The 16,356-nt window shown below is 30.3% G+C and overlaps 1 protein-coding gene and 3 long non-coding RNA genes across 14 annotated transcripts; 2 read left to right on the forward strand and 2 right to left on the reverse strand.

Annotated features, from left to right (window-relative positions):
* Positions 1-301: 301 nt before the first annotated feature.
* LOC105663024 (uncharacterized) lies at positions 302-6,998 on the forward strand. The gene is made up of 2 exons (XR_001096532.2): positions 302-440; positions 6,622-6,998. It is a non-coding gene; the product is annotated as an uncharacterized LOC105663024 (long non-coding RNA).
* Positions 440-15,992, reverse strand: LOC105663023 (uncharacterized). Of its 11 annotated transcripts, none has more exons than XR_013039451.1 (15): positions 15,853-15,992; positions 15,624-15,772; positions 13,289-15,549; positions 12,979-13,231; positions 11,834-12,861; positions 11,558-11,742; positions 10,943-11,034; positions 5,608-5,980; positions 4,934-5,527; positions 4,723-4,818; positions 4,420-4,643; positions 3,585-3,832; positions 2,122-3,503; positions 1,739-1,828; positions 440-601 (listed from the first exon to the last, which is right to left on the reverse strand). It is a non-coding gene; the product is annotated as an uncharacterized LOC105663023 (long non-coding RNA). The 11 variants fall into 11 exon arrangements; XR_013039456.1 differs by having other exon boundaries at positions 2,122-2,238; positions 3,304-3,503; positions 12,979-15,549; XR_013039457.1 differs by having other exon boundaries at positions 2,044-2,238; positions 3,304-3,503; positions 12,979-15,549.
* On the reverse strand, positions 8,117-10,357 carry LOC143265213 (uncharacterized). The gene is made up of 2 exons (XR_013039458.1): positions 9,305-10,357; positions 8,117-8,526 (listed from the first exon to the last, which is right to left on the reverse strand). It is a non-coding gene; the product is annotated as an uncharacterized LOC143265213 (long non-coding RNA).
* nvd (cholesterol 7-desaturase nvd) lies at positions 12,694-16,267 on the forward strand. The gene is made up of 6 exons (XM_012289765.2): positions 12,694-12,828; positions 13,797-13,981; positions 14,090-14,256; positions 14,638-14,816; positions 14,991-15,380; positions 15,901-16,267. The coding sequence occupies exons 1-6, from the start codon at positions 12,739-12,741 to the stop codon at positions 16,135-16,137; spliced, it is 1,248 nt and encodes a 415-aa protein (XP_012145155.2). The 5' UTR covers positions 12,694-12,738; the 3' UTR covers positions 16,138-16,267.
* The last annotated feature ends 89 nt before the right edge of the window (positions 16,268-16,356 follow it).

Here is a 16,356-nt window from a genome sequence, read left to right on the forward strand (position 1 = left end):
TTTCAACATCTTTAACACAGAAACAGTATGAAACTCTTCCATCAAGTAACCGTTTCTTAGACTATTGCGTAGAATTTTCTCGCTCTACGCAGCCCAATTCTCACGAATCTAAACACCCTTCCCAGATGGAAACTTGAAAGAAACGACCGTTACCATCTTTCCCCTTACGATCAACCTGGATCAACCCTCCGAATAGCGAAACATCCCCTTATGCCAGTCCGGAAACAGGTAAAAATCTCCGTTCGCGTGACCTTCGAACCCGTGGGATCGTACAAAGAGGATGCATTGTGTTGAGAAATTTTCTCACGGACCATCGCACCGTTTGCACCGGTCAAAACGACTATTTAAGGGCTGACGCATCGTCCAGGTATCGCAGAAGTGTTTCGCAAGTCGAAGAGGAGAGCACGAGGTGTCTTGGAGGACTTCATCTCCTGAAGATGGTGAGTCCCGTTTCTGGCAAATCTGATCTTGGTGTTTCGATAGATTACGCAAAATTTCACGTTTTGGTTTTCTATTACCTCCGTTTCAATTCGTGTTGTATTTTGTTCAATTTCATTTCATTTTGACGCTTGATCGACTTCGTTCTGATTCCACTTTGAACCTGCAATTTGAGAAATTTGTGCTTGAGTGAATTGATTAACTCTCCGGTAAACGTGGGTCAGGTTTAGGATACAAAGATACTGATTTCTCGGATATTAACAGATTAACCAGGCTAACAGTGATAGTTGTTTTGCTAAAATATTGTGAATTATTGGGATATTTATTTTATTTATCTTTGGTTTCTTTCGTTTATTTCTTTCGGACGTTGGATTATATTAAACCTGTGTCGATAGTCTACATTCGTGTTAAAATTTATTTCAAATTGATTGCACAAGAAATTGTCATAATGCAACTGAAATTTATTTTAAGTTTTTGCAACTCATCTTCCAATCAAATAATTTACCACTAGCAAATTTTTTTTTGAACAAATTAATTGCAAAAGATTTATCGTTTAATCATTTAACATCCAAAAGTCATTTCACATAATAAATATGTACTGTTGTGATAAATCAGTAAAATTATATTGCAAAAACGCTCACATATAGTTTTCTTTAAAACCAAGAATAAAATTTATTCATAAAAAGCATCATTTCTGAAGCAACTGAATTTAAAGATTTTTTACTTAACAGATTCACTACAAAACTGCTATTTTTGTTTACATTTTTATTGCCAAATTAACATAGTGCATAAACATATCCATTTTTATTTTTTGTTTATAAATTTTGTTTTGGACACATGACAAATTTTTAACATCTAACTTTAATACAAAAGTGGTTTTATTTTATTGTAATAATCTATTCAAAAGATATTATTTTTAACAGTAACAACACACATTACATGTTTTATTTTATTTTTAACGACCATACATTTCAATTAAGTGTTTTTCAAATCTATTAGTGAAATATTTATTAAAAATCTTTAAAGAAACTATATGAACATTTTGAACACTTTTACTCATTGAAATACCCACGTTTACAATGGATGAATAAATAGAATAAAATTTTGATCATTGAAAAATTGTTGAATCACAAAATTAAGAAATATTTAAAAATACTGTGGAGCTTACATTATTATTTATTCCAAATTGAGACTAATCCTATTAATAAATGCAGCATCATACTAATATTTGAATATAAATCTTTCAAATTTCCAAATAGATGCTTTGAAAAAACTTGCAGTGTTCAACATTTTAACTTACAGAGTTATTTTTGATTTATATCTTCCTTAAGACATGTATCTCAAAATTATGTTGTACTTTATATCCACCAAAAATAGACCACACTTGTATCTATAAAAACAGAATTTGTTATTAGTTTCAAAGTTAGTTTGACAAAAAGTACAGAATAGAAACAGATAAAAATTATTTGAACTAAAACCCTGTTCTGAGGCATCTTGAAAAAATAAGCAAAAGAAATACATTCTCCAGTTCATTTTGTATTCTGAATCATATTCCAAGCAGGGAAGGTAAGAAGAAAATATTTTATGAAATATTTTGTTCATTACCTTCCATGTTGCAGGCTTTTAATAAAACTCTTCAAAATGTCTCAAAACGTTCAAGCAGTATATTATAAAAATACAGACAAGAAACTTCAATTCTCTTCATGTTTCTCTATAGTATGCCATTTTGAAATTAAATGGATCATATCAGGTTGAACACAGAATCAAATTTTGCAGCTGTTTCTTTTTTCATGGTGCCACCTGAAATAAGATATAAAATTTGATTTCACCATAGAAACTACACATTAGCTAAATTAAATACAATGCTCGTATTTCTATACATCTGAACCACCTGGTACATCTCTGTTTTCAATCAAACTATTTCAAATTTATTTGCACCCGTGTTACAAACGTTATTGATCATTTTTTGAGTTTAATATTATTGCACAAATGTTTCACTTCACCATGAATGAACAATAGCTAAACATCTGGCTGACAATATTTTGTGTAATAAAACAAGAACAGCAACAGTGAAGTTTATTAACTGATTTTCATTTGTAATGCAACTCTGTCATTGAAAATAACTGCATTGAATGATGAAAGGTCTGTGTTTATTATTTTCGACGTTTGTTACACTGTGGTGCAATAATATGCAATCAAATTGAAGAAGGCAATAGAGAAAAGAAGATATAGCTTGAGTAAACTCATTTGGACCTCAACTTTTCTGTTTCAATATACATCTTGAAGTTTCTCTTAATAATTCAGATTTTTAACAGATACATGATCATTTGGAACAAACTAATTTTTACATGAAAGAATTAATAAAATATTTACAATAAATTGGGAAAGAACATTCATAGGACTCTGTAATCAAATATTGTTTTGGATGATAGAACTGATAGTCCAAAATATTCTGATCATTAGTTATATATTTTATAAAAATACAGCTAAATATTTTCTGGCAGATTCACTGCAAATTCCTGAACATCCAGTCTAAATTCATTTACTCAAATATATACTAGTTTAACATAATATAATACAAAAATATAATTTTATATGTTTTGAAATTAATGGAGAGAAAGACTAGATAAAAAAGAAAGATAAAGAAGACTATACTATTTTAGAAAATTCAAATAATATGAACTAAACAATTTGCAACAAATAGATATCCAAAGTTTCATCAGAACATTACAGCAATTTCACTTTAAATACCGACTACAAAAACTCATTTCTTGCTGTACAGTTCTAATAATATTTTAAAATAACTCATATTTCATCGGCATTGTTATATAAACGCATTTGTTCCTTGTTTTATTCATTATTCACTTAGTTGGCGTTTAATCTTCTATCAGCTCATCCTTATCATTTCTGTGAAACAAGTCGATCAACGGAGCACCGATTTTTTTCATTCAAAAGGTTGATTTCTTTCGGCCATACTCTATCCAGGCACTAAGATCCAATCAAAAATACTTTTTCCAAATTTCATGTATTCCGTTTCCTGGTCACCGATTATCAGTTTCAAAATTCTAAAACAGATTATTTAAATTAGTTTTGATACAAATATTCAAAAATATTTATCATTGAGAGAAACAATCTTTTCCTTTTACTTCTATTTGAAAACAGCTGACAAAAATTGTATCACAAAATAGAAAATGTTTAACCCTTACAGTGATGGAAAAACTATTCATTCTTTGTTATACATTTTCAATAAAATTGATCACTGTATAGAGAACAAATATTGCACTTATTGTCAGAGCTTAACTGATTGTAATACATTTGATTCATCTCACAATGAAATGGATGTTTTTTGCCTTTTTCGTGTTAAACCGATACCATTGTTCGCAACTGGAACAAACTAAGACCACATAAAACGTGATAATACTGTTCGATTGTAATGCAATGTTTTCGAAACTGTGGACGATAAATACAATCAATTGACTATTTAAATAACCAATATAAAATGTCGGTAACAAAATTAATTTCAAATCTGAAGCCAACTATTAAAACAGAGAGTACTTCCAGATATTTAACAGAATCTCTTTCTTTTGCAAATGAAGTTTCTGAATTTTTAGTACACAATAAAGAGTTATTTAATAAATTATGTTTTGACAAGTTGCTGAACTTTCATGGAAAATTTGAATTCAAGTATTAAATACCAAAGATTTCAATGTAGATAAATTTTGATACAAAATTGTACATTGGAAGATATCTGATAAAGACTTATTTAATGAATCATGTTTTGAGAAGTTGCTGAACTTTCATGGAAAATTTGAATTCAAGTATTAAATACCAAAGATTTCAATGGAGATAAATTTTGATATATAACTGTACAGTGGAAGATAATAACTAATACTGAATGTATAATCTTTAGTAAGCATTTGAAATTGATAACATAACTAGGTACATTAATCCACATTGAATTATTTGAACTATAATACCAACAGTTTAGAACAGCCTTCAGAAGTAAACTAAATCTTCAGAAGTAAAATTGAAGTCATTTTATATTCTGCATAGTCCTAAAAGCGTGGCTCTCGAAATTCCAACCAAAAATAGTTCAAATCATGCATGCCGTTTCCTGGCCGATGTCATTCTGATAAAATTCAACGTTCCGAACTTTTGCAACAAATCACAGGACCCCATGGAAATATTCAGAAGCGTAGAAGTAACTGAAAAGATAAAGGAAGTTAATGTTCATGTTTGTTACTTCATCTGGGAATTAGTTGAATTATATTTTGAAAAAATTACTGGGTTCTGATAGGCTCCACCTCACAAGTTGCATCTTGAAAAAACCTCTTCGTTTTCAACAAAAATTCCTTAAGAATAGCATTCAAAAATGTTTATCTGAAAATACAAATTCATGTTGCATTAAGAAGGAATCATATTTGAATTTTTCCAGCACTTTCAAATCTATTAATATTTGATTTAACAATAAAACTAGTGTTGGACGCATATTTACTTTGAAATTGAAAATAAATTGAAGAGATATATCAATGAATAATGGAAAATAAATATATAGAATCGTTCTTGATCTCAAAAGCCATTAATACATATTTCCATAAGAGTATGCTAATAACTACAACATAAAATAACAGGTTTTAGTGTTTATATCAAAATTTCAAATTACTCCTCCTTTCAAATGTACTAAAATCCTACTAATTTTGTTAAAGAAAAATCTTAAATAAATTTTATTAATAGAGCAATAATTGTAATGTTTGAAATTCACTTATATCAAAGCCTACTATCAATACTTCTACATAATTCCAAACTGGAAATAGCCGGGCATTGAGCACATGAAAAAATATATAATGATACATTAACCAAAATTAGATATACAAATTTTCAAAGGACGTTGGAGAAATTATTTCAAATTGAATTTTAATTAAATAGTGCGTTCAGGAGGGTGGCGCGCAAACGTATTGTATTCCTTTGCTGCTTGAAGACTTCAGAATAGTTTCGGATAATTTCAGGTTTCTATTATAATCCACAGCAGATTCCACTATCATTATTAAATCCAAAGGCTGTCTTATTCCAAATTAATAGTAAAAGACATCTGAAACATTAATAGAAATTATACATTAAAATTATACATAAATGTAGTACAGAATATAGGTACAGAAAATAAATGTCTACATTGTATTATACAAAAATTACATGCAACAGAACCATGTTTATATTCCCAGATGTACTCCAAATTTATTTGTTCAATTATTTGAACAAAATTTATTTGTTCATACAAATTTCATTTCAGAAAATTGAGTGTCAGTCCTGGTTAAGCTAAATTTATATTTTCAAGTAGATTTAAGGCTGAAACTGTTCCATACAGAATTGTAAAATTATTGACATGCTTCCATCCAAATTTGTTGCATATTTCAGTGCTTGAAACCAATTGTATTGTTCAATCAAAACTGAGCACAACATTAAATATACTCTGCAAATTTTAAGTAAACTTTCTACAACTTGCAGTTCAGCAATAATGTGTGTTTTATTACTAAAGACTGCAAATCTGAAAAATAAAAATCATGTTTAGAAAAGAATATATCAAACAATAATTTTTGGACATATACACATACATTACAATGTACAAAATCAGAAAATGGTGTTTGAATATTATATTTATCTGAGTATACATCCAATTATAATTACTGGAATAATTGTGAAATGTGTATATCTAAATTATCAAGCATACTAAATGCAAAAATAATTACAATTACAGAAAAATTTCACTTTAAGGAAGAACATAAAAAAGAGTTTTCTATAACATCTCTGTTTGTAATAATTTTCTACATTTCTATAACAAAATTTACAAATACTGTTAATATGACTGACAAATAAAAAAATATGCAAAAGACATTCATTGTGAATTCTCGCAAAAAATTATACAAAGAAATAGATGTTTATTATTCGAGTATGAAAAATTGTACGACCACACGATCCCGATTAATTATTCAAAATTTTCAAAATTTGATTGACAAACAAAAAGTATAGAAACTGGGCAATAGCAAATTCTGCACCTCTTTCAAAATTACTTTTAGTATTTCTTTTACAGTCAAAATTGAACATTTTTATTTTTTATTTTTTATTTTCAAATTTTATTTCTATTATTTCATTTGGCATTCCGTTTTGCTAACGCTCACACAATTCCAGGTCTCCAGAAGCAGCTAAAGATGAATATGAAGGACCCTGGAAAAGAGACCCAAAATTCACTATGAAGAAAAGAAGCAACTGAAACGTTCAGAAGTCTATAAATGATAACAAATGATTCAAAGAAGCAAAATGAAAGGCTGAAAGCTGCTGTTAACAAAGAAAATAGCAAGAAAAAGTCTGGAAATCTACAGAATTCAAAGGACTGCACTTAACCATAAAACCAAACAGTTCTGTAAAAATGAATGGTCAATTAGGATGAAGAAAAGGAAGTTACTATCAAGAGGAAAAATGTAGCAGAAAGATTCAGAGTATCACATACCTGGACTTAAGCCAAAATAACACAACAAGCAGTTCTATGGAAATCTAATTGAAAGAAGTCTAATTTGGAAGAAGAAAGAAGCTACCCTACTGCCAACCAAAAGAAATGTACCAGAGGAAAATCAAGACATTCTATGGGATAACATACCTGGACTTAAACCAAAATAACCCAACAAGCAGTTCTATGGAAATCTAATTGGAAGAAGTCTAATTTGGAAGAAGAAAGAAGCTACCCTACTGCCAACCAAAAGAAATGTACCAGAGGAAAATCAAGACATGCTATGGGATAACATACCTGGACAACCCAAGATAGAAAATACAAGTTCTGTGGAAATTAATTTGGAAGAAGGAAGCTAACTGCTAATCAGGAGAATCAAGAAAGTTTATGGAATTTGAATGTACTTAACATACCTGGATTTAACTCAGAAGCTTATCATAAATATCATTAAACATTTCAGTGGAAATAAATGATTTATTTGGAAGATGAAAAGGAACAAGTTACTACCATGAAGTACCAGTGGAAAATAAGGACACTAAGGAATTCAAGGCATTAAATACCTAAACTTAATGTTATGGACAATTCATATTCCATAATGTAGGAGACAGAAGTTATGAAGAAGATGAATAAAACAAATTAAGGACACAATAGTTTGTACCATTAAATAGAATTGGAAGGAACCAAATTCAACAAATTAGAAATAGTTCAAATATTAATTTGGAAGCCTCAAGACTCTAAAATTAAACTAAAACAAATATATAAAATTTGCTAATTTTGTGTTACAAATAATAATTGAAGACTAATATCACATGATGGTACAAATACTACTACTAAAAGTAATATTATGTAATATTAAGAAAACACTATTACAATATTACTGAAAAAATAACAAATCTATATGACTGTTCCAATAAATAAAAACACCCATCTAAAGACAAGATTTTTTGAATCTTTGATGAAGATAAGATAATTATATCTAAAAATAAATGTAGAAGTATGATAAACAGAAATACATTGGACCTACATTTTGGTTAAATAAAAGTTGTAATCAAATTTTGGCTGATTTTAAAAATTGTTATAAAAGAAGATACTGACACAATAATTTGTTACATTATAATCAAAGAGGAGCATCTACATTAAAATTCCTGGACATGTAAAGAAGACTAATGAAACCATGTGACCATACCAGCTAAACTTTACAGAACAAATGAAAATAACACACATGAGATTTGGTGTATGTATAAATAAATTTTCTTGCTAAATTATATTAAAAAAGAAATCAGAACCAATGAGAATAGTAATGGAAATTTGTTATCTGCTTACTTCTGAAGTTTAAATTTCATTTGTTGTACTTAATTTCACCTAAAAAAAAAGTTACTTTAAAAAAAGACATTTGCATTAGCAAGTAGAAAATTAAATTTAGTGAATTTTTGGACTTACATAACCAAACTTTCATTTTATTATATTCATACTGACACAAATTCTCTTTTTCGATTTAAAATTATTTTCAAACCTAACAAAGTGGTACAAAAAGCATTGATTTATAAACGATTAACCAATTCAAAGATCCAAATTTCTTAAGACCAAAACTAGAACAGAAAAAAGAACAAAATTTATACTTTTCAGATTTTATAACTGTTTCTAAATTTTTTCGTTACGTTTATATCATATAAATTAATAAAAAGATCGTTTGTAAAATAATAAAAAAAAATATTATTTCAGTTATCTATCAGTTTAGTTAAAATTGTTTTTGTTTTTTAGCTAAAACCCCTGTGTGAGCAATCGCTATTCATGATTCAATTTATAAAATTTTGATTTTGGAAAAATTTAATATTTGAAATTTTATTTTTGGAAAGATTTGATATTTAAAATTTTGATTTTGGAAAGATTTTATTTTTGAAATTTTGGTTTTGGATAGATTTAATATTTGAAATTTTAATTTTGAAAAGATTTAATATTTGAAATTTTAATTTTGGAAAAATTTAATATTTCAAACTTTAATTTTAGACAAATTTTATATGTAAAATTTTGATTTTGGAAAGATTCAATACCTGAAATTTTGTTTTTAAAAAAATTTAATATTTGGAATTTTTATTTTACCAAATTTCCAACTACAAATTCATATTGCAAAGTGTCAACTTAAAATTTTTATTTTGAAAAATTTCAACCTGTTACTCTGGGAACCTTTAACACACAAAATTTTTATTTCAATATTTAAAATTCTTATCTTGGGAAGCTCTCAAAACTGAATCATTAAATTCTTCGACATTAAAAATTGTCTTTAAGCATTATAAAATAATAAAAGATTTATCTAAAAAATAAATCCCAGGTCGACTGCTCACACAAGGGTTACAGTTGATTCATTACGTTTGCTCCTCGTTTGTTGGTCATCTGTTGATTTTCAAACGATGTTAAAAAACTTTCTGTGTTCCTTGTTAGAGATTTAATTATGTTCACTATTAAGTTTATCGTTCTCTCTTGTTCTCGTTAATGTTGACCCTCTGTATATTAAGTTGATGTTAAACGAGTAGAAAACTGAAAAAAAAGTTAAAGTTACTGTTCGGTTATGTTTTTGTTGTACGTCTGGAAATGAACAAAGTATTTTACGTCGAAAGTGTGTTTTGATATTTACGCACAACGTATCGAACGATAAATTGTGCGGTAAAATCTGTGTTATACTTTTTACGTAAAATATTCAAGTGTACTTAAGCTTCATACGGGCATTTTTTGTTTAATTTATATAACTGTTTTCTATTATTCATTGTTTCACAGAAAATAACATTGTTTTTACTGTTGAGTTTCGTTACGAATTAAGTTATTGATTTTAGAAAAAGGAAAAAAAGAAAAAAATTGTTTCAAAACATACGAGGAGAGTAAAACACTGTTCTCCGTTTATTGTTCTTCTTGTTTGGTTTTCACCCTAGTGCCTTCAGTTTTAAGTTATGTAATTGTTCTGTGAATGAATGAATCAATAAATCCGAACACGTGTCACGAGGTAATATATGAATGAATTGACGTACGGTTTGATTCATTCATTTATTTGGTCACAGGTGGTCGAACTAATTTTAAGATTACCGGTTCAATTTGATGTTTCGTTATGGGCACCTATCGAACAAATGAATGAACGATTAAAATTAATTGATTTATTTGTTCGATTATTCTTCGTTGCCTTTTATCGTTGACGAATGTATTGAATAAAATGTTTTGAGAAAAGATCGAGTAAAAAAGACTTATTCGTTGTATTGTATCGCCCAATGTAATTCGTGTGTTGATTGTATCTGTGTAATCTGTAATGCATTTCGTTCGTTTGCATTTAAGTAGTCCGTGTGTGCGAGTGAATATCTGTCCTTCAGTTTCGTTTGACTCCTATCTGTCTTAATGTAAATGGTGTAAACATTAATGACTAACGAGAGAAGAATATTTTCAACGATTTTTTTTACATTTTACATGTAAATTTTGTAATAAAATAATTAATTATGTAATCACCTTGTGTAATTCCTTACCCAACAACTCTTCTTTTCAGTATAATTATCTTAATGAAATTAGATATAATAATAATTTTTGCTGCATTCAGTATTGTTAGTATATTTAAAGTTAACATGTTTTATTTCTTTTCACACAACTTCTAATAAAAAATACAGTACCTGTAAATTAAATAAAAAGTTATACTTCTTTGACAGACTTATGAACAGCAAGTATATATAAATGATATACATATAAATTTACTACAAATTGTAGAATAGTAAAATAGTAATAAGTATAATAAAAAGAGTAATAAGATTTGTTTCATTGACAACAATAATAGTGTTTATTTTATAACACCAGTGTTACATAAACGATTATCAGTTTTCATAAATACTTGCATCATTTTAATACTCATTTACTTATTTCTTGATAGTTATATCATACTCCACATAAATATACTTTTTGTTAGAGAGTAGTAACTGATTTAAAGGAAATTTCCGTCGTCCTTGAACTTTCTAGTATTTTAAATGTTGTGTTTACCTAGATCTTCTGTCTCCGAGAGTTTAAAATTCAAATACGTTTCTAAGAGATATTCCCCGCATTAAATAAAGACACACCGTCTCCGCAGCAACCTGGAAAAGAAAAAAGGATCACCGGTTAACGAAACATTCCTGATCGTCAACCGCAGATAAGCGAAAGAAAAGAGAAGAAAAGTCGAATGACGGGAAAATAACTACGGAAAAGCGTAACTAAAGATAGAAATAGTCGGAAACCAATGGACAGAATCGATAAGAGTAAAGCTGAGCGAGAAAAAGCAAGGAGGGTAAACAGAAGCAGAACGATTCACGATAGAAGAAAAGATATGCAACAAGGACTTGGAAATCGGTCGTATCTGTACATGATCCTAAGCGGAAAAATGTGGTAACCGTTGTGATCGTTCGATCGACATTCGTCGGAAAGGCCAGGTATACGATTTAAAGCTGACAAATATCCCTGAACATTCGAACGACCACGATGCGTTATGCATTATATTTCACAATAGTCTTAGAATATGGTTCCTTGACAAATATTCAGCTGAGTAAAGGGACAAACCACCCCAAAATATGGTCAAATGTACAAAGTGAAATATTATCTTATATTAAAAAAAATTCTTACTGTTATAAATTTTCAAATTATGAAATTTTACATTTCTAAGTCCTCATTAGTAAAATCTTCATTTACCTAATTTCTAACTTCCTCAACTCCAAAGCTTGAGTTTTCAAGTCCTTTTCTGAATTAAAGTCAAGAACACCTTTCCACTACACGCACCATAAACTCTTCGACACCGGTTCATCATAGATCTAAAAGATAATATCAGTGATAATTAAAATTGCATAATTTTACTTCCTATTATTTAATCAAAACTCTGTAGTAAATAAATCAGCAACTAACGATAAGTGTGAGGAATACGTTAAACGGAGATATAAGATCTGGTTTGAAGAAGATGTTGATTTTCTGTAACAGAAATCGACGAGGAAGGTGGTCTACCTCAGAAAGGTATAAAAGGCTCTGTCTAAGATACGAAGTGGCTCAGTCGTTCGAAAAACGATCGAGGGTTCGGAATCAGTCTGGGAGGACCTTCTGTCTGCTTCTCTTCTTCTTCGTTCTCTAGTTCTTCTTTGGTTCTGTCGTGTGTATCATTGGTCCCGTTCGAAGAAGATCACCGAGGAAATTAACGCATTCACGCTGACCCTGAAAAGGAGGAATAAGTGAGGACATTGATAAAAGCGGGCATAAATAATACATGATGAAGCAGCAAGGAAAGACGGTTGCTACCGAATGTACCTGAAGAAAAACGGGAGAAAGGGATAATCTGGTTGCATGAAAACTTCAGAGAAGTTATCGAACGTAAATGCACAAACGAGATTTGAAGAAGCGTAGTACGGATAGAAGGACGAAGGATCAGGAGTAAGAAAGTTTGAAAGACAAGTTCACGCAACAGGTGGAGAAAAATATTAAAAGGAAAGGGCAAACAAGAGCAAAGGGAAGAAGGACAAAGAGAAGGAGAGGAAACGGTGGAAGAGGAAGGAAGGAAAGAAGGGAGAAAAGCAAGAGCAAAAGAAGAAAGGAAGAAAGGAAGGAAAGGAAGAAGATTGCAGAAGCTAGAGTAGAGGAAGGAGGAAAGGAAGAAAAAGAAAAAGCGAACAGAGTGGAAGGAAAAGGAAGAAAAGACGAGAGAACGAGAGAGAGAGAGCAAGGAATAAGAGAAGTGGTTTCGAAGGTGCTCCGGAGGGAGACGAGTTTTTAGAGTGCACTCGCTTTTCTTCGTTCAGGGGCAGAGGGTGAAGAAGACAGCGATGGCCGGATGGTGGAACCTCGGTGGTGTTTTTCTTCTGCTTTTTGCTATCTTCCTTGCTCCCTATTTGTACAAGATCAACTGGATCAAGGTGAGTCTTCTGCGATACCATTGCCCGGTTTACCTACTTACACCGTCATTCAAAAATATTTACCCATCATCAAACACGCATGATATTGTGAAAACATTAAGTAAATAATCATTCTAACATTAGAATATACAACTAACTTGCAATACATACATGTCTTTTTTACTGTCTTAAATAATATTTATGGTATCCAATTATTTCCTTTTTTCCTTCTTTGTATTTACCATCACCACAACTTTCTTCCTTTTACTTTTTTCTTAAGTTATTTGTAAAAAATTCTATTTCTATTTTTCTTCATGGTATATATACTTAATTGCATAATTGTATTAATGGTTTTAACTGCAATAATCTTGAGATAAAATATATTATGTATTTAACTGTTTTCTTCAAGTTATGCAATCTGAAACTAAAAAGTAATAGTAAATTTGATATTTCCTCGTGGTAGGTATACTCGTACGATTACATTGAAAGTGTTCAATGGTTCCAATAGCTTTAAGGTAAAATCATGCGGGAATAATCTTTTATTTTAAAAGAATCGCGTTAGATTTCCATAAAATTAGCATGTAATTTCGAATGGAAACGATCCGAGTCTGCTTCAAAATTGCTGTTTCTATTAACTAACACCGATGCGTCGAATAAAAATTACAAATGATTACGTTTTAGTTCTATAAGGTTTGATACAGTCAGTACGTTCAAGCTGTCACGGTGACATGTTTATAAATGAGGAAGCAAATTTCTTTCCGTGTGTGACACTGCAAGACTAGAAGAATCCTTTTTCAACGTATCAGCAATGATCAAGGTCCATCGCAGAAAGAACACGATACATTTCGTCGTGACATTAAATACTTCCAAGATATAATATTTAAAATATATTTTGCAGAATTCTTTGCTTTATTAACGAAAATCCTATGCAATAATAATAACATTATTAATTTGCATAAATAAAATTTTGAAAATTAATGCTTCTTCAGGATCTAAGGTTGGAAGGTAACAGCAGAAGAATTCTCACAAATTATTTGGAATCTAAGAAACGCAAACTGGGAAAACTTCCTCCAGTTTATCCAAATGGATGGTTTGCTCTCTTGGAGAGTTCTCAGCTGGGAAAAGGTCAGGTGAAGCATGTGGCAGCTCTAGGACAAAATTTTGCTGTATTCAGGTATTTATCTTCAATATTGAATGGATATTACATCGAAAATATCTGTAATAGATAAATCAAATTTGTGAATGTCTCTACGTACTAATGATGACAGTAATTCGTTTAAAGAACAGATAAAGGGACGGTGAGAATTTTAGACGCTTACTGCCCTCATCTTGGTGCAAACATGGCGGAGGGTGGTCGTGTGAAGGGAGATTGCTTAGAATGTCCTTTTCATGGCTGGCAATTCCGTGGCTCTGATGGACAATGTGATCACATTCCATATACCGACAAAGGTAATTCGAATTAATCAACTAATTTGTGTTCACTCTACTGAAAACATGAGGCAAATTAGCATACATGATCTTGTAGTACAGCGCGTGGTAGTATAACGCGTAATAATGTGTAATACGTTTTCCTACTTGCAAATACACTTAGTAATAAAGCTTAATACTTTCTTTTAAAAAACTTTCTCTCTTTTAAATTTTGTAGTAAATGTATATTTATTCAAGGTCGCCTATCTCGTAAACAATTAGTTTATTTTACGAAATTATTTTAGCCTGCTCTGAATATTATATACCCGCTCCTTAGAACTTCTTCGAAGTGGTCGAGTTACGACATTCACTCGACACGCATCACACGTGTAATTGTGTCTTCATCAAACATCTTGATTTCAGTGCCGCACATTGCGAGAACAAAGACTTGGAAGAGTTGCGAAGCTAATGAGATTATCTTTGTTTGGTACCACGCAGAAGGAGTAGAACCTAGCTGGCAACCACAAACCCTCAATCACATATTGAATCGAACATGGCGTTATCACGGTCGAAACGAATTTCTCATCAATTGTCACATACAGGTCAATATATAATATAGAAATAATTAAAATAAATTAGAATAAATATTTGAAAATAACACGTGAAATATTCAAAGGTAACATAGAATAATATTCTGAAGTTTACTTTGTATTAAATGTACGCTTATAATTAAATTTTAATGAAGAGAAAGAGAAATAAGAGCCCGATTGTTCCAGGAAATTGCAGAAAATGGAGCCGACATAGCGCACCTTAGAGTAGTGCACGGTCCTGCGGTGTTTTCGAAGATAACTTATATACTTTCTTTAATTGCTCCATTCGTGCGCCATTCGTGGTCAAATATTAATTGGATGCCGCACAGTTCTTATTCGGAATCGAAGAAATCTGAAGTAACTGAATCGATCAAACAAAATTCGGAAAATTCCAGTCATAGAGCGTACATGACTTTAAGACATCATTTGATATTATTCGATAAATTTAAAGTTTTGAAATTGGATGTGAACGTTCAGCAAATTGGTCCTGGATATGTCGAGTTATTCATGGAAAGCATTCTAGGAACCGTGTGTATTTTTCAGACAGTGACGCCTATGGAACCGCTCCTACAGAAGGTATTACTTCAGTTAACTTTCCTTTGTAATAATAATTTATAAGTGATAAAATTTTTTTACTTTGATCGAAATTTTTTCCCCGGGCCCGGTGACGTCTTACGACACCCCTGGATAAAATTGCGTTATGCCCGGTTTAAATATACTCGTGTTTTTCTTTACTATTATAAATCTGAAAGAAAAAGAGTATATAAAACGTGATCTTAATTATTGCTAAATAGACGTGATTAATAGTTTGTCGGTTACCTTTATGAATATTAATAAAGTGAATCGCGCGCGCACACGACGAAGACTCCAGTATCAAATCAATTTTAATTAAAAGAATAATTACGTGTATACACAATTTGTCTTATCAAAGAAAAATTCATATTACATCATTAACGCAGTTTTTCTTACTAAAAGAAATAAACATCATTTTTAGAAATTAAGTTATTTATAAAAAGAAATTAAAATAATATTTGTAAAAAATATTTACCATTTTTAAATTAAATTAAATGAATTAAAAAATTGTTGTTGTTGCCAGGTAACTCATTTGCTGTTTTCTCCGCCGCTGATTAGTCCATACGCCAGTATATTATTTTTGGCAGAATGTTTGATGTTCGAAAGGGACGTGGCTATTTGGAATCGAAAAAAATTCGAGAAACAGCCGTTGCTCGTGAAAGAAGAAAAAAGTATTCTTACATACCGCAGGTGGTATTCCCAATTTTATTCGCAGCATAGCCCCAGTTATCATTCGGCTATCAAATCCATACAATGGTAGCCATATTTTCTTTATTACAACAGGCTTAATTTTATAAATGTTCGATAAGATTCTATGATATTAATGACAACTGTAACAGCAATAGTATTGACGTTTACGGCAAATACATAGTTCTTAATGTACAAGTACAGATTTCGTCTAGTGTAATTTTAGTAATAACGATAGAAATCCTACCTAAAAATGTAAGTGTCTAATCTACGATTAGAATATTATTCAATT

Source organism: Megachile rotundata, chromosome 10, assembly GCF_050947335.1.
Source record: "Megachile rotundata isolate GNS110a chromosome 10, iyMegRotu1, whole genome shotgun sequence".
Taxonomy (NCBI): Eukaryota; Metazoa; Arthropoda; class Insecta; order Hymenoptera; family Megachilidae; genus Megachile; species Megachile rotundata.